At 38.9% G+C, this 19,036-nt stretch overlaps 1 protein-coding gene across 2 annotated transcripts in view; it reads left to right on the forward strand.

Annotated features, from left to right (window-relative positions):
• The first annotated feature begins 340 nt into the window (after positions 1-340).
• The window catches only part of COL3A1 (collagen type III alpha 1 chain), a 70,927-nt gene continuing 52,231 nt past the window's right edge, over positions 341-19,036 (forward strand). For both annotated transcript variants that reach the window (XM_065750687.1, XM_065750688.1), the window contains exons 1-4: positions 341-558; positions 15,867-16,075; positions 18,024-18,056; positions 18,655-18,771. In XM_065750687.1, the coding sequence (XP_065606759.1) occupies positions 480-558; positions 15,867-16,075; positions 18,024-18,056; positions 18,655-18,771 (438 nt within the window). In that variant the 5' untranslated portion in view covers positions 341-479. The remainder of the gene's footprint in view (positions 559-15,866; positions 16,076-18,023; positions 18,057-18,654; positions 18,772-19,036) is intronic.

Consider the following 19,036-nt stretch of genomic DNA (forward strand, 5'->3'; position numbering starts at 1 on the left):
GAATTGAAAATTGTATTTGGGCTGTACCCAGTAACTGCTGATTTGCATGAAAAATGCTTTGCCCCAGGGAGATTACTGCTGGATTCCTTTTCTCACGTCCATACATCTCACACACAGCGTGCACTAACTGCGCGTATATAGGCTCAGCATGCACTTCAAGCACGCACAAAAGCTCCAGATGTGCTGTGTATCTTGTTTAGTTGACTTTATTCTTCTGTAAAGCCAAAAGAAATATTAATCATTCATTTACTGTTAGGGGATGGGTCGTCTTCTCAAATTTCAGTAAAGGGGGTGGAAAAGTAAAGTAAGCCAATTTTTTTCCTATTTAAGGCCAAAGCTGAGGAATGCTTGTGGCTGAGTTCTGTACATGGCCCGGTGCTGGAAGGGCAGGGAACAACCGATGTTGCTAATTTGAATAGATTTTTCTTTCCCCCCCATTTTTCTTTTTGCACAGAGAGTCTCATGTCTAATATTTAGACATGATGAGCTTTGTGCAAAAAGTAAGTTTGCTCATTCTTGCCGTGTTTCAACCCTCAGTTATTTTGGCACAACAGGACGGTGAGTAATTCAAGCTTCTTATGATTTAATGTTTTTGTTTTATGTTTTATTTTCACCAATCATTTTAGTAGCTGGTAAGAAACGCGGATCTCACCAGAACACTTTTTCTTCACTAACCCAGCAGTCAAGCAGTGAATGCTGAAGCTGGAAGCTCCAGGAGCGTGCTTTACCCTCCTAAGTTTGCTCTTTGCTTTGCTGTTCTTCTCTGGCTAAGGGAACTGTGCAATGCTCTCTGCCTGTGCTTCATTTTTTCTTGTTCTTACTTGTTTTCCCGTTACAGACATTGATGAGTTTTGTGACTATTTTCTTTCTATCTTGGAATAACATTTGAATTGCTGACTGGGTGCTGCCTGGAAGCTGTTTGTCACAATAAGTCTTCACTTCCAGCTTTGTATCTGGTGCTCTTCTTTGTACTTGCCTGTTTCTCCCTCGGCAGCATGAGGATTTGTTTAAGCGATTTGTGCACGGAAAACAGCCTAGAAGTACTTCAGTAGAAGTACTAGTTCATTTGTGATGAAATAGGTTTCTTTAGAGTTATATATGAAAAATATGTCAGTGTGCAGGATTTTTCCTTTGACATAAAGCAGGGGTGTGAAAGAATTCCCCCAGCTGCAATGGTTTCTGTCGCACATCTGCAGGCTGCTTTGGTCTCTCCTGGGATTGACCAGTGGCTGATGGGGTCTAGGAGTGTGAGTGGGTGCGTGTGTGTCCACTGAGCAGCAATGAGCATGGAATTTGGAGAGAGGAAAGAAATACTTCATACTGGCTAATTGAGCTTACTGCGGAGATAAGTGTGGTATGGTTATTTAAGTTAAACAGCTGGCATTCCACAAGTATATCTGACCTTTTTTGGATGTCTTCTGTTCCTACTTGCCAGACCTTCCTTAAGATAAAACCTTTTTCTTTCTTGTAAGTATGAAAGATCTGCAACATATTTATTCCCGTATTAAGGCAAAGAATATCTTCACAGATCTCTAGCTTAGTGGCAGGCAGAATAGCTGTAACAAACAAAAGCCAAATGCCTTTAAAACCACACCCTTCTCTTGTCTGTATGGTACAAATCATGAAAACTACTCCTTTAGACATTTGATGCCAAACCTACCTGCCTAGGCCAACCTGGAAAGGAGGAGGATTCCCAAGGCCAGCAGCCAGCTCTGGCATTCAGGTTACATCGCCCACAGCAGCAGCAGCAGCAGCCTACCTCACCACACTGTGGGGCAGCTAGGAATAAAGCTGCAAGAAATGCAGTGTACTGTACACTGACCTTTTCTATTTCTGTTTCTTCCAGTATATACACTGCTCTACAGTAATCCTCAGTGTTGACAATACTGTAAAATTTGAGCCAATGCATGCATTGAATTCTTAAAGCAGGGAATAGTGTACATATATAATCTGTATTAAATATGTGTTATATATAATCTCTCTCTCACTTCAGAGGAATAAGGACTATCCAATATAAAAAGAACAAATGTTAGTTTTATTTATTCCAATTAAGTGACGCCCCCTGAGTGTCAGGTCTCTTTCCCTCGCTCTGGTTGCATCCCTGGACCTTTCTGAAGTGCAACACATATTTGGCTCAAGAGATGATAAATCTGGGGTAGAGGAACAATATACAAATGAAGTGTGAGGGAGTACTCTCATTTGCCAGCCACATTCCTATTTCATGTTGTAGTAACATTTCTTTACTGGGCTCATTTCCATACTACTTAAAGAGCTGCACTTTCCCTTAGTATGTCCAGTGCTGTCCTCTCGTTGAAATGCTCCTTTCCAGGCTGCTCAGTTTGCTTTTCTCACATGGAAAGAGATTGTAGTTGTTGGTTATTGGCATTGTGAATCCACGTGCAAGGCAGTGATGGACTGGGAAACCAAATTTTCCACGATTCAAAATAGATTTTCCAGACATGCTAAAATGTGCTCTCTTGTCAAGAAAAATGTTTATATGGTTAGTATCAAATGTAAGTCAATATAAAATTTTCCTTGGGAAGGCCTGCCAGCAGGCAAGACTTGGAAAGATATTAAGGAAACTGTTCAGTATGCACTAAGTTTAGGATTGTCAGATATGCCTCTGGTCTGTGTGTTTCTTTGTACAACTGTAATAGAGAGAATGGCGGTTTGAGTACAGCCTCAGAATGAACTTCTTCAAAAGCTTGGAATCTGGTTATTGTGGAATAAGAAATTCTCTGCAACTTCCAAAAAGGAAAGTTATGTAGCCTAGTAATCCATTTCAGCCTGTGAAGGAAGTCAGTTTGAGACAGTTCAGGTTTTCTGATGTGTGCTGTGTCTTGTCAAGCTCTGAACGTGTTCAGGCTGAGATGCCTGAGCTTCAGACGTGACCAGTGCCAGGAAGGTCTATCAGGTGCCATCGTTTGAAGGCATGTAAAAGTACCAAATATCATAAGAACTCTGAATCCTTCTTCAGGAAAGAAATCCATCCCCTACCCAGTCCACGTGAATTGTGTAATCTGTGCTAGTCTTCTGGCCTACATTCATCATATTTAACTTAGGCTTGTAAAGTCAACACAGACAGTGACTTACAGAAGACAACATTAATTTTAGGGAACTGGCTGGAGGAACTGGCAGATTCTGCTTCCTACAAATGGAGCACGTGCACATCCCCTCTCACAGTCCCAGAAGGGGGATGAGATGGACCTGAGCCTGTTTTAGCTGTATCCAAGATGAGTAAAGGCCACCTCAGTGACCTGGAGTGTGGCACTTCTCCGAAGTACACTCAGCAGTCCATGAGGAACTTTGTTGAGGTCATCAAGAAAGCACATCTGTTCTAAAAGCAGGGGGAGACCAGATCCAGAAACCCATCACTGTTATTCCATCTAGGTTTTTTGCTTTAATGTAATATTGAGTTTTCATTGTAATGTATTATGTTGAACATCCGGTCAGGAAGTTCATTTCTGAGATAATGACTGAATCTTTAAATATCACTGGGGAGGCTTACTGACCTTCCTTACTCGTTTGAGTTCTGAGTTACAATTTTTAAATAAAATTTAACCATAATACGTAGGCTTTAAGAGGCAATATGCTAAGAACTCTTTATGTTGAGTCCCTATTTCAGATAAAAATACCCAGAAAAGAAGGATGACATATTAGAATCACTTATAAGCAGGTGTTTGTTTAATTATTTTGTGTGCTTTCAAGTGGAGAGAATTAGATGGGGAATGGAGTAGGTGGGTGCAGCTTGAGTGTAGCAGGAGTTCCAGTCTGAAATTTTTAACACTTACATGCAACCTTGCAAATATTCATTCTTTGTTGATAAATTTACTAGTAATAATGACAATCAGAACTATCTTTTTGTAAAGGCTGTGGTAGCACATACAAGTTTTTGAAGGTAAAAGCAGATGATAAATATGTACCTATCAACAGATAATTACATGAGATCATCTAGAAGACTGAAGACACAATGGGTCACGGGGCTACTGCTTTTCTTCCGCTTTTCCTAACTGGTTTACAGGAACAGGCAGGCAAGTTTATGCTTAGGAAAGTTTATACATCCCTTTCCCCTTTCTGGCTTGGAAAAGTTATGCTAAATGAAAGCCTGGGGAACCCACCCCCTCAAAACATTATATATATGTTCTTGGAAATATGTCAAATTTCATAAACACATTGTAGATCACACATCCCTGGAAGACATTAAACTTAGGAAAATGAGACCATTAAATATCCCTTTCATTATTTTCCATATTTGTTTTTGATTTGAGACCAAGTCTGTGCAGACTGAATCTTTAAAGGAGGAGGTGGAATTGGAAATGTCTCTTGCTTTATTACAGGGAGAAGAGGCAGAGGTGTTGCCTCTGGCACTGATGTTATTGGTGATGCCTCAGAGCTATTACATTTGCTCCCTTATTTGTACTGCAGATTACAAAGTGGTCATATTTCTTCACCTAGCTTCTGCCAAAGTTTTGAGATTTGAAATAGGCAAGCAAGTGTCACTTGCAAAATCTTAGTTGATACCAGTCTTACACAATAGCTGCATGTTAGATGTAGTTTAAGTTATTCAGGAGAAAGACAGAAATGAATTGCTGTCACTATTTTTGTTTCACAGACTAGCTGATAAACCAGGCTGTGATGGATATACTAGTTATTCTCACAATTATGTTGAACGCTCATACCTTCTTTAAATCAGAAATGTGCAGAAAATAGGACATATCTGGCTTTATGATTAAAAAAGCATGCTGCAGTTAGTCACTACAGTGATGTAGGCATTAATCTAAGCACTGTGGATTAAAAACATTCTCTTCAGAGTTGAGGGGTTCAGCCTACCAGTACAGGAAGTAACAAAGCATGTTACCCCAGGCTGGTGGGCAATCTGAAAGTTGCATTGTTCTTGATGCTCTTATGAAGGGTTAGGAGTCTGGAGAAGAGCACAAGCCACAGCTGCTCTAGCAGTTGCGTGTTTTAGTTTCTTGGTTTGAAGTAATGATTTCTGAAAACCCCCAGAAATAGAAATTAGTGCAGTAGTCCTGCCCATTAAAATTCTAGACTGTTATGCTTTAGTTAAGCTTAAGAAACAACACAGAAGATCTAAGCTTAGAAAAAGAAAACTACTGTCAAAGGCAAATATATGTTGTTAGCAACATCTTTTGTTGGACTTGAAGTAACTGGATTAGATTTCCAATTAACCACAGAAATTTGATGTAAATAAATAAAATTAAATTTATTGTTGGCAATGCCCAAAAAATAAAATTAAAACTGAAAAGGATAGGATAAAATGCTTTCTGATTCAACACAAAAAACATTGGCTCATTCTCCTTGAGGTAGCATGTTAAATTGTCATCAAACAACCTTAAAGTGGTTTAAAGGGTTCAGTACCTGTTGCCTACTTGTATGTCTACTGTTTTTGAGACTTTCTGGTTTTTGTTTTGGCAGATAAGTAAATAACCTTCAACCCAAAGTTTATAAAAAAATGGAAGTACTTTAGCAGCAGCATTTTACCTTCAAGCAGCTGCAACAATGCTTTACCATACTTCAGGACATCCATCATACACGACGACCACTGGGCATAGATGTGATTCCCTCTCCAGGAGTGATGCAAGAAAAGAGCTATTTTTCTTCTATTCTGTCAGGAGGAGCTGTTGAGAGAAGTGTAGATGGGTGCAGAAGGGTGTGCTGCAGCCCCAGCCCTTAGGCTGCTGCCCATTTCCAACCTGGGGCGCAAGGAGAGAAAGTTGTTTGAGGCCATGCTGCTCACAGTGTTTTTTCCCTCTGTTACAGGGATGCCACAAGGAAACTCAATGCAGTTGTTTTCCCAGTAGCTTGTAGATATGGCAACTAGATATGGCTTAGTTACTGCTGCAGGAGAGCTACTACTTCATGGAGTGTCTTTCTTCCATTGAATCTTTTTCTGCACAGTTTGTGACGCTTTGCTTTCTGTCTTGTTCTTGGTTTCCATGACAAGAGATGCTTTGTCCCTGCGTAATCTTGAAGGAATTCCCACAGAATTCTCTGATCTTTCTGCATTCATCGCAGTCAGACTTTGTTTTTCAGGGGAATAAACATCCCAGGAAACTGAGTGATTAATATTTCTCACGTTGCTTTGACATTGCATAGCAGCTTCAAAGATTATCCCTTATTCTGCTCCTGATTATGGCTACCGGACTTATAACTGCCACAAACAATTAAAAATTATATTTGTAACACAATTCAGGAGTTGGATTTTCTTCTGTAAGTACAACAGAGCTGTGATTATTCTATTGCAGATGCCAGAAGGATGCAAGGAGCAATGAGCTCCATCACTGATGGAAGCAATAGGTCTTTCACACAAAGATACAGAAAATTATATGTCGCATTTGTATTTTCAAACAAACATTACTTTTTTTCCCATTTTATACTGCATAGCAAAGGTTCTCCTCATTTTGCCTGGGAATAGATACCTTACTTCCAACCACCACATCTATTTATGTATTTTCATTTTAGTAACAATCTCCTTGTCTCTGAGTGTGCAAAGCTGAGATCTCTGCCTGCTTCATGTCAAAATGACAATGGAAAACATGATATAACCCTCTCTAATAGCAATCGCTTATTGGCTTTAGTTTGGATAAACTTCAACTCTGGGACTTCTGGCTTTGTTTAGTGAAAGGACAGCAGAAGAGATTCCTTTCAGATTAGCTAAGAGTGCTTCTATTTTTCCTCATTTAAGTCCACCCCCTCATTTAAACATAGACTTTCAGAAGGAGAATTGAGGCAGTACCTCCTTTAAAAATGTCTGCAGTTTTGTCTTGCATTAAATTACACAAATACTCCATGAAGAGGTAGCTGCCAGGGGAGGGAAAGTATACAGAGGAGGTCAAACAGGAAGAATGCAGAGATAATAAGAAGATACGTATTTTAAGGCTGAATGTGTTGTGGTATTTTGAAAGCCCAGGGCCTTTCTTACAGCTAACAGTGGGGTGAAATTTGTTAATTTAAGATCTTAGCTGACTTAGTACCAGAATGGCCTGCAACACAATGCAGAAGAACACAAGTCTATCCATAGTCACAGAAGTCAAACCCCTGTCTGCTGCTGTTTTTCTCCCAGTTACTGTACATCCCACCCTGAAAGGTGGCACGGGCATTTCTGCTCTCCTGTAAGAACATCCTGCTTCCATATGAAAAACTTCTGTGGGCCACTTGTGGTGGCTTGAGGCTCCTCATTATTCCCAACCCCAGCACTGCAAAGGATAGCAGAACCCAGGAACGGACCATGCATGTTTGCAGCAGTACGTATCAAAGGATGATGATCTGTGTCTGGAAGTTACATCCCACAGCAATTCAGCACTGGCAGTTCTTGGAAAATTTCTGGACATAATTAGTTCCCACTGAAATTCACACCCATGACTGGGTTTTGTAAGCCATCTGCAGTGAATATGTATTTTCCCCTATTCTTTCTCATCCACTGTATGGCACTTCTTTTTCTCTCTCTTTTCTTCATTTTATTTTAGGGAAAGAGAGAAGAGCAAAGTTAGAGCTGCTTTTTCAAACAGACATGAAAGAAAGAATTGCTTGCTTGCTCAGATACAGCTAATGGAAAATATGGGCAGTATCACTGTGTATTCCTTTGATGTTGAGGGTAATAGCTACACTGAGGATCAAGGGAGAATGGGCTCCATCTTTTCCACATTCTTCTTCAGCTATAAGCAGTGAAAACAGCCTTCATATTCTCATGGAAAGCACTTCTGTGTTCATGAGAGGCTCTTTTAAAAATGTGTGTTTTTTTCTGGACTTGTCTTTAAATCTGCTGTATGATGCTTGCTCATTTCCCCGCAGAGCAGCAGTCGTTCTGTGCCAGTTGTTTAAGAGAGGAATGTTCTAGTGAAAGCAAACAATAGGCCGTGTAGTGGGAATTGAAACTCTTTGAAAAGAGCAATTGAATGTTTCTCACATGTTAGCAAGAGTCTTTGTGCAATGTTCTGAGCCTGCTGGTAACTTCACTGTTGGCAGGGTGGTCCTCTTATTAGAGTTTTCTTTTTTGCATGGATAGAATAACATGAATATGGATAAGGTTAAAAAAAAAAAAAAAAAGCCGAGTTCAGATCCAGCTGATTCTTTTCTTGCAGCTGCAGAGAGAAATAGTGAAAAAGGAAAAAGGGCAGAGCCTGTTCATTTATCAGATTTCTTCTTGCTCAAGCTCTTTCTCTCATACCTGTCAAGTACTCCAGAAATAAACTGATGCAGCTAGCTGTGCCTGCTCAAGATGCTGCAGCCCCCAGCTCTTCTGAGGAGATGCTTATCTTCACAGAGCAGGAAGTGTGCAAGATACTGGGCAGGCAGCAGCAATGCTGGTCACTTTGGATAGGGACAAAAGTCAGCTCTGGCCTTATAGGTACATCATTTGGAAAATTATTTGGACTTCCTTTGAAAAATAGTCACAAAAGTTTGAAGTGTCTTTAGTACCCTGAGAGAACCCTTGTAATACTGATTTCAGTAGCCTCATCAAGTTGGCACTAGGAATGTAGCATCCAGTGTACAAATAGCTAATTTATATCTATGATAAATATGAAATACTGCCATCTGTACTCAACAAACTGTCCAAACTGAATGTAAGGTGAATTAGTACAGACTGGAATAGGGTGTGAATGAATACAGATCATTTTGCAGATGAAACTAGGCTAGAGATGCTGTAGGCATTCAGGGTTGCCTGATGGGTTTTCTTTTTCCCCTGACCTTGTGAATTACAAAAACCCTTTAATTTATTGGCAGTCAAAGACATGATTCTTTTCTGTGGACTGTATATCGGAGTTCTTTAATCCATCACTGGAATATTAAATACAGGAACCAAATCCTTCATTTACTCCCAACTTCTGAAATTACATGGAAATCAATAAAACTGTGCACAGAATGATGTGAGTTTAGAACTTGACCCCCTGCTGTTTTACTCATCTCTGATGGAAATCCACAACAGCCATGAGGTTACAAGGAGGTTGACTTTGCCCAATGTATCTGAAAATATAAATGCTATTACCATATGTAATACACTGCACTATAACGTTTCCCATCTGTTCCAGTCTCAAGAGGGGAGTATTGAACTAAGCTGCTCTTTTCCAAGAGAAAGAACAGAAACTGCATTGCAGAAAGTTGTTAGCTCTTCTACTGAGATAAGGTGGAGAAGAAGGTCATGTCCTACTCAAGACTTGAATCTCCTGATAAAAATTGTTCTAATTGCAAAGTTAGACAATGAAACTGAGATATTTCCTTGTACAGAATGAATAATCGGGTTTTATTTAGGCCTAAGGCAAGAATAGGACCGCAAATCAGAAGTGTAAAAGACTGTCTTGGTGGTGCATATTTAGATGATTTAGTGTTGTTTTTTGTTGTTGTTGTTGCTGTTCCTCTTTTTTAAATCTCTGACAAGAAGTGCTAGATTTTGATAATTTTTTCCACTTAATTAATCCTAGATTGAAGCTGCTCCTTTTTTAAAAAATAAACTAGGCCAATCTTCCAAGGGATAAAATTAAGTTTACCGTTACACTTGGAACTCTGACCATACATGTTTTCATTGACTGCCCAATGAGTGGGCAGGATGTACATTTAAAGAGACTAATAGTTCCATAAAATCATCGGCAACCAAATCCAACCATGGATTTATGTCAGTGCCTGTCTGGTTGAAGATTTATACACAGGTCTTTGTGCCATTTGGCATTGCTTACTCTAAAGACAAGGAACACATTAAAGTCAGAATACTGCCGAGCAGTGAGAATTCTTACCAGCACTACTGATTGCAGCTTACTTCTTATTTTTAGAATGAAACAAAATGGCACAAAAGGTGATGTGTTAGAATGCATTGTAATGTAAGAACAGATGGAATGGGAAAATCTCATAGGGATTTTACCAGTAATTGGAAGAGTGGCTGAGAAATTATGCAGTGGGCCCTCTAAAAGACAGAGTGCACTGAATTAAGATGAAATTTTTTATTCCTATGTGTCCTGCTCAAATGTGAACAGTTGCTCCTGTTTAAATGTTGGACTCTGTAGGAGACTGAAGACCTTCAGTTCCCACCGGAATAATTAGATTAGAATCAAGGAGTTTCTAATCAGGCAGTGTTTACACTTAGTTGGGAATGAATGATGCAAAGAATAAATGATTGCAGTAAAACAGATCTGTCCTAAATAAATAAATATTTTTAAAAAATAGTTCAAATAGTATTTCCTAATCTAATGTATTTAGAGATGACTTTGAAGAGTGAGTCTAAAAATAGCATTCCAATGTATATGGTTGTTCAGGATTTATCCTTTACAAACAAACAAAGGAAAACAAGAAAAAGCATTTAGGCCATGATATTTTCATGATATTTTTGAGAAATAGCTAATAATAAAAGTAGAATAACTTATCTCTTGCATCCATCAGGTGGCTTTCCCAGAATGACTTTTAATGTTTCAGAAACAGGAAAAAAAAAATATTTGGGCAACCTTAAATAAGCAGAAAGATGATACAAATGCCACATCCTGCTGTACCCTGCCCCTCCTATGACTATGACTGAAACGACAATGAAACAAATAAAAGAAAAAAATAAATAATAAGACATAAATCAAAATACCTACCCAACAACACAAACTAGACCAAAGAAGTCCTTCACTTTGTTTTCCTATTAGCAGCTTTGAAACAAGAACTCTCCTTTGCCATTTTTCTCCACACCATCCCACAGCTGAAGGCAGTGAGGCTGTTGTGCAACAGTATCCCTGATGGGCTGGCACTGATCCCTACTTCAGAGCAATGCTTTTGTGGCAGGGTGACCTTTAGGAGTTGCACAAAGAATGTCATTCAAGGATATCACGAGACTGAAAAGAGCAGTTTGTGAAACATGAGCATAGAAACAGAGAGCTGTTACAACCCCTGTCACTTTAAGCTACAGAAGAACAGTCAAGGAGAATAACAGCCTTCTGAAGATATAGGAGGAAAATTGGGGTCCTGAACATAAAAGAGGAAGACACCTGTGACTGGAGTAGTGACACTATTCAAACACCAACTTTTTCCACACATTATCAATACCGAGAAGTTGGAAAGCTTCCCTTTCAGTCTAAAAGTCCTTTTTGCTGTGAAACTTGGGAAATCTGAGAGCCATTCAGTCATGCTCCCATTGCGTGAAGTAATAGCTCTTCTTTCTGCAGACAGTGGAGAAGGACAGACTTTTAAGGTGGCATCTCTGATATTTCAGGGTGGTACTTGATGTTTTACAAAGGGAGTCTTCATCCTGGATTCCGTTCATCCATACACAGTATAAAATTTGCAGCTGTTACAGGACAATTCCAGCAGAGAGCATGTCTGGGAGGCTCAGCAGTTTAAAAAAACATCTTGTTAAACCACTTCTTTTCTTGAATTTCCACCTCTTTTCCTAACTCCTATGAAACACAAACTACCTCAGGGTTTTTGAGTGCTCAGCACTTACCTCACTGGAGACCGCATGGACTAAGAAGGCCCAGTCAGCCAATTAGTTGGTGAGGAGAGTCCGTTTGTTTCCATTACACATCACAGGATGGAATGAACATGTTTGATTTTCTTATAAACACCGTCATAATGCCAGACAGCAAGCCCAAGCTTTGAGGTAGGCTCTGTAGCATTATTTTTCTGCCCTACAGATGGAAAGCAGGCATGATTCAGGAGCTGCAGTGGATTCCTTGGGCTGCTCCAGTGTCAGGCAGAATGGGACTATTTTCACTGAAAAGGAACTTCATCCTCTCTCCTTGGACTTTTGATTAAACAGTGTATATAAAATGTTGCTGGATGTACAATAGTAGATGCAGTTACTCTAGAGGAAATGTACAAGTAATTTCTAAGTCATACAGTAATGCGAACAACTAGGTCAGAGTAAGGAATTATAGTCTTTGCTTTGTTTCCTGTCTCCAGCAGGAATTGGATTCAGTTAAATTTAGGGGTAAGGCCTCCTTCATTTCAGTCCTTTCTGCAAAACCCTTGCTTGGTTGCTGGTGGTGGCAGCGAGAATCTGGTAGATCAAACCCCCCTGTTTCTGATGACCACTGGGATGTGTGAGCTTGCATCTAATGTAATAGCTGGAAGTCTGCTTTGTCTGAAGTGGAAAAGCCTGTGGTTTTTGAGATGCTGTTAGAAGATTTTTTCCTTTTGTCACATGAATGTGGTTAAATCACGATCACAGTGCTTGCCCAGGTACAAAGCCAAAAGCAACTACAAAGAAGTTTCTCAGGTCATAGCACTCACTAATATATTCCTATTCACTTCAATGGTATCAAAATTATGTCCAATATGACATCAACTTCTGGGCCTAAATGACTGTATTTTTTTCACTGTATACCTATCTGAGTTCCTTTATATTCTGTATTTATAGGTCTTTCAGGACTGAATGGTGATTTTTTTCTTTTTGTTCTGTCTCATTCATCTGCTTGCATATGGCTGCTAGTCTGCTTAGCAAATGGGAAATAACTCAAAATCAGCATATAACAGATGCTGTGTTGTCTTTTATTTACCTCTTTCATTTTTTAGTCCGACCCAGAGAAATGTTACTTGAAGCAGAACATAGAAATATATTAAAATGTGAATACTTAGTGAAAGGCATAAAAGCCAAGTTATTCAGACTTTTAAGTACCTAACAAATTTAATGTTTAGTAAAATGATTTAGAGATTGACACAACTGCCAGCAGGCTGGTGCAGTAACTGTCATAGAAATAGTTTTCCTTGGCCCCTGTATTGAGGATTTCTGGGGCAGAATAAGATTCTGCACTGCCTTAAGCCGATGCTGATCAGTTCTAACATATTTTTTTTTTAACTTTAGGCTAATGTATATGTTTAGGAATCCATTACAAAATCTGGTTAAGGCAAGTATGCGAGTGTTTTACCACAAATCTAGAAGCAGAAAAGTCAGCTTTTTTTACTGCCTTGCTTCCTATATGTTGCTTGCCAGTACTTTAGCACAAATCAGCTTTCCAAAGCATTTTGGAGTTAATCTTCATGAGCGATGCAAAATGCATTATGTCATAATATGCTGACACACAGATCTACATCTGAGCTCGGAGGGGATGTCTTGAACAGACTAAGTCTTCCCACATGTAAGTTTCCTTTGGAAACCTATTTAATACTTTCATTCTGCCAAAGGCCACAAAGATTTTCATTGCAACTCTGCTAGCTTATTTTTTAATTCATTTAACAACGTCCAGAAAGTTAGAGGCAAATGTGAATGTCATTATATCCAGATTTAAGCTTTTTTCCTCTTTGTCCTGTTGAACAATGCCATCTACTGCAGAATAAGTGAATGGCAGCCCTGCAAAAATGCAGTGAAATTTGCTTTATTTCCATTCTCCTGTACAGTTTGGTTAGTGATTTAATTGTGCGTTATGTGTACACACTATGACAACAGTAAGTTCTTTTAGATCTAAGTAATGGCATTTTTATGTAACGGTCCTGTTCAAAACTTTATTTTACCCTAAATTAAACAAAATTGATCTCTTCCCTTTCTTATGATGACTGTAAATGAGAAGGACTATTTAACCTGCAGAGATAAGTGGAGTCTCCACTGAGTGGAACCATGACCATCCAGCTTCCTCCTTCCAGAGCGTCAGCAAGCTCTAGAGTAGCCAGTAGCTTTGAATGCATTCTGCCTCATGCATCATAATACCTTCTGGGTCTTCTTATGTACAGTGAGCCACTCACACGCACATTGACTTACTCAGCTCCTGGTTCATTATAATTCAGGTCTTTTTTTCAGGAGTTGTTAGACCGTTGAGAGGACTTCATTCATAATGCTGCTCTTCTCATTTGTAAAGTACTTTTCGTCTTTCTTGTTTACCAGGAAGCATTTCTCCTTAGCATTGTCAAGTTTATTTTTTACTAAATGTCTACAGGGAATTGCTGGTTTTGTAACAGAGGAAAATATTTCTTAGAGAGACAGTGAGCAGTTAATCAAGAAGATGATAAGTTTATTGATACGAGACCCACTGACATGATTCTGCAGGTGAGAGCTGGGAAACCAAGCAACATTTTTGAAATTAAGTCTAGCCTGAAAGACTAAAGATGTCAGGATTCTACTGTGAAATAATCGCTGTACTTATCAGATGTGGTGGCTGCTAGGTACTGTCTTCTCAGCCTGCTTTGGCAGAGGGGTTGGACAAGATGATCTCTAGAGGTCCCTTCCAACCCCTACAATTCTGTGATTCTGTGACTCTGTATGGTAGAAATCAGATGTACTTCACCGCTTCTCAGCCAGCCATGAGGTCTTGGTTATCTTCCCCATTGCCTTCCTCTGCAAGCTCAGCACAGGAAGGAGGAAAAAAACTTCGTGGGAGACACAAAGGGGAAAGTTGGTTTAGCACGGACAAGAAAAAGCAGCTGAGTCAGATGCATCATCTGGAAAATAATTTCAGTTGAAGACAGGACAGAAAAATAAGCAGACTATTCAGGTACATGTCAAGAGGATGAAGGGAAGATGAAAAGGGAAATTTTAAATTATGGACCTGAGTAGAGAAATTGGGGAAAAAAAGGAGTGAAAAAAGCATGAGAAAAATGGAAACGTAGAAGTGGGTACCTGCCACAAAGCTCAGGTATGGGTATGGAAACAGAGTCCACGAAGGACAAAACCAGAATAAAGAGAAAATTGGACCATAGTGTTAAACTGGTAGTGGAAAAATACAGTAATAGAAATGGTTAGAAAAGGTGCTGCATCTGAGAAATGAAAATGAGGCTGCATAATGAATGGTGATGGGCTACAGTATAGTTTTGGACTCAGTTTTCTTCCATTACAACAACTTGATGGCATTTCAAATTTTGCATGCGGAGCCAGAAGTAATTTTAATGTCAGAGCTCTGAATTATATATTCTGGCGTCTTTTTTTTTTCCCTTCTTTTTGAAGAGTAATATATAGTAAGACAACTTTATTTAATACCATAGATTTATGGATCATATACATGCACAAATAGCTATTTCTCCATCATTTTGTGTTTGCAAATTTATTTTGAGTCGTTCATGAGAAGAATTTCCATTTATCAAAGCATTCACTGTTACCTGTATTTGCAGTCTGAGACTTCTAATATTCTTACAGAGATTAGAAGGAACTTAGATAACTTTGTGGTATTATTTTTATATTGCTTTATTAAATGACTAGGCTTTCTGGATTTGGTTTCTTCAAGAATATACAAACCCAAAGTTTAATGTTTAAAGCTGCTTTTCATCAGTCTCTTCAAATTCATTAATCTGACCAGTAGAATAGCTGTTGGAAGGAATTCACAAAGACATGAATATTACAGATGAACAATTTTCTAAAAATGCAAAGACTTAAAGCATTTGAGTAGTCCAGATGACAAGTATATGGCAAACCATTTGGGTAATTAATGTGAATATTCTTTTAGATCTATTGCATATGTCAGCTTTCAAAAACCATTGTGAAAACACTTGATACCCTCTATTAATGCAAGATGCTAGCAATAAAAGCTCATGCTAGACAGACTACTTACTCTGCATCCTTTTGTAAGTGCTTATTTTGGCACAGTGATGCCAGTGATACATTCATCTGAGAGACTTGGCACATTTGCTTTTTATCTGCAGCAGAGGATTCAGTTGCTAATTAGATAATAATCCAGTCTGACACTGAAATTACTCAAAAGATATTACAGATTTAATTAGGCTTGGCTCAGCTCCAGGAGGTTTCTGTTGATGTCTATTCATAGATTCAGAACTCTGCAATTAATGTAACAGATCCTCACAGTATGTGAAGAGAAGCTTTTAGCCTTTTACCACGCACAGATAAACTATATTGTAGTAGAAAACAAAACAAGCTGTCTGAAAGCTTTCATGTTATGCCTCTGATTTAGAAAACATGCCTGAAATAATACTGAACATGACTTAGTCTTTCTTCCCAATAGCCCTAGGAGGATGTACCTATCTCGGGCAGGAATATGCTGACAGGGATGTTTGGAAACCAGAACCATGCCAAATCTGTGTGTGCGACTCCGGATCTGTTCTCTGTGATGACATCATCTGTGATGACCAGGAGTTAGACTGTCCCAACCCAGAGATTCCCTTCGGAGAATGCTGTCCAGTTTGCCCACAGACAACACCACAGCCTACAAAAGTAAGTTCTCAGTATGGTTACTTTGGTGTTGCCAACTTTGATTTTCTTTTAAATAAAATGCGTGCCACTTTCTGACCCCTGGCAAATACTTAGAAAGGACAAATTTTACCAAAACAAATAAAAAGCAGCCTGAACTTTTACTGTTTTCTCTCTGTTTTGGTAAATTCAAGAATACTTCACAACATCTGTAGTCCAGGTTGAGATTGGTACCAGATCTAATAAAATACTCGCTAGACCCTTGGACCATGCAGCTAAAAGCATGAAGTCCTTCAACTGACTTTCATATTACCAACAGGCAGAGATAAAAAGAATGGGACAGAAGGCAGTGATTAGCTATTACATTTTTCCTTTTATGGCAAAGCATAAGAATAAAGGAAATGGCTTTTTTTTTCACATCATGGTCAAGGTGTATCCATGAAATTAATGCCAACACACTTTTCACAGCATGCCTTCCTTATCATCTCGATTCTATATCATTGCATGGTAAATTTACTTTTACAGAGTTATTGCTTGATGGAATGCATTGTAATTAGTGCATACCAAGTGTCTTGCCAACACCGTTAGCTTAGGCTAGCTATACCAGCTAGAGACCTGCCTTGTGGAAATTCTCAAAGAACATCTGAACATTTCATGCTTGTTTACGATCCATTAGATTTTTTAAAAACATATTAAAAAAAAAGTTGAAGTATTTGTTTCTACAGATTCATAAAGATTCTTATGCCGGTATTTAATTGGGACAGATTTATGAGATTTTCATTGCTTCCAGGCTTTGGCTGAAATGATCTGTCTGTATTTCAGTATTCCCACTTTCAGCATGATTAAGGAATACAGATCATTGTACAGTGATCTTCAGCATTTGTGTGCGTGTGTGGGAGAGAGGAAAGACTATGTGTAAGAGATAAAGAAGAGTCTGAAAGAGTTCTGTAGGCAGACGATGCACAACCACAGCTCTAAAAATAGTGTATCTTTTTCAACATGAAATGTCACATACAAACCTGTCACCTAATGCTGCTTGCATGATGGTTCTGCATTGTACTTCTTCCAGAATTCCCTAATCTGTTTCACTGAGCAGTTTGTAGTGGTGCAAAGAAGTGGTCCGTACAAGCATGATGGGCATTCATGCACAGCTTCCTCTCCCTTGAGTCTAGGAGCTGCTTTCTGGTCATCTCGTGGAGAGCAGGATTTTTGTTTCAGGACTGAAATCCCCAAGCAGATTTAAACCGTATTCAGTCAGTTCTGTCATTCCTGATAACAAAAAACATGTGGACTACTTTCTTCAGTCTTCACTTTACGAGAGTTTAATCAGCCTAGTGGAAGCTGCCCTGATGACATTGGGTAGAGGATGGGGAATCTCTACTTTGAAAGATCCAAGGCAGCTGAATATTTTTCAGTTTCAGCTGAATATCCTTTGCTATCTCTATCACCTAAGTTCATAAAAAAAAACCTGTTCTAAAATATGAATTAAGAATCCAGATATTAATCTATAAAGTAATCATTAACTGAAAATCTAGAATATTAGTCTAAAAGAAAGTTAAAATTAACTAGATCATTACATTTATTAACATGCTTTTTTAGTGGACTGAAAAGGATGTAAGAAAACTGTCTCTTGTAGACTTAATGTGCTCAGTGGCAAAGCTCTGCTGACTTCATTAATGCCAGGTTTTTACTTAGCTCATACTATGAGAATGCACCAGAAAAATGTAGTTAATAGGCTGACCAAAAAGAAAACAACAACAACAACAACAACAACAAAAAAAAAAAACCCAGTTTCTAAATATACTGAAGAATAATAAACAAAATGTGTTTGATAAAACTATATTTCTATCTATCTCTCTCTATATAAACTATATATTAAAATATCTTTTCATCTTGTTTCATATATATATATTCAGTTTTCAGTTTGATTTTGGTTTTCTTTCTTAATTAGTTTTCCTTCTTTTTTTTCTAGCTTCCATATGCACAAGGCCCCAAGGGAGACCCTGTAAGTAAAGTTTTTGTTTTTTTTTTAATTTTTCCAGAGAAAGCTAACAAAATTAAAAGCCAATTCTCACAGTGCTATATATCCTATCCTGTTTTGACTACTGAGACGCCCAGCTTTACTTGATGTCTTCAGGTCTGCCTTAAGCTTACTTTGAAGTAATCTCTTAAGCTTCAACAAAAATAATTCAGATTGGAGAAAAAGAGAAAGAAGAGAGCTTACTTCTAACTGTATTACTTGTTCTTGTTTGATTTCTTCCTAGTTAAAAAAAAAAAAACAAAAAAACGAACACAACTATGGATTCCACTTGCAGTATTAATTTCACATTCAGTAATTGACTAGTTCAATATTTCTGATGTGCTTGATTAAATTTAGGTTACAGTACGGCTCTAGCTGCTAATAATTTCTTCATCATGTGGATTTTGACTATTGCCTGCCTCTTTCTTGACTGATCAGGTGTGCGCCTAGTTATGCTTCATAGGGGAAGCTTCTCACCCCAGTTGTACAGACTTCGCTATGAATTGAAGTATTTGTCCCACACTGCCCTTGCACTTTGAGGCAAGCCTTCATGTCTGTATCTGCTGTGTTTGTGTCTTGGCAGGGCTCTCCCGGTTCTCCGGGCAGAACCGGTGCCCCTGGGCCACCAGGACAGCCAGGGAGCCCCGGAGCTCCTGGTCCCCCCGGTATCTGCCAGTCATGTCCCAGCATCAGTGGAGGTGTAAGTAATCTCTGTGATCAGCTCCTTCCTTATTGCTCATGAGTAGCACCCAGCCTTTGCCAAAACTATTCTCTGTTAGGCAGGCAGCGATTTCCAGAGATGAAAAAAGAGTGAGTGAGGTGGGAGTAAATCTTGAGTGTCTTTCAGCCCTCTCCAGTCCACAGCAAACAGTCAGGCAGGTAAATCAGCACAGTGTTACAAGGAGTCTGCCTCTGAAATGCAGCCATATCCAGGAGAAACTTTATGCACAATGTGGTTAATTGGA

The sequence above is a fragment of the Cyrtonyx montezumae genome, unplaced genomic scaffold (genome assembly GCF_038088225.1).
Source record: "Cyrtonyx montezumae isolate F1298 unplaced genomic scaffold, pur_monq_1.0 scaffold_7, whole genome shotgun sequence".
Lineage (NCBI taxonomy): Eukaryota > Metazoa > Chordata > Aves > Galliformes > Odontophoridae > Cyrtonyx > Cyrtonyx montezumae.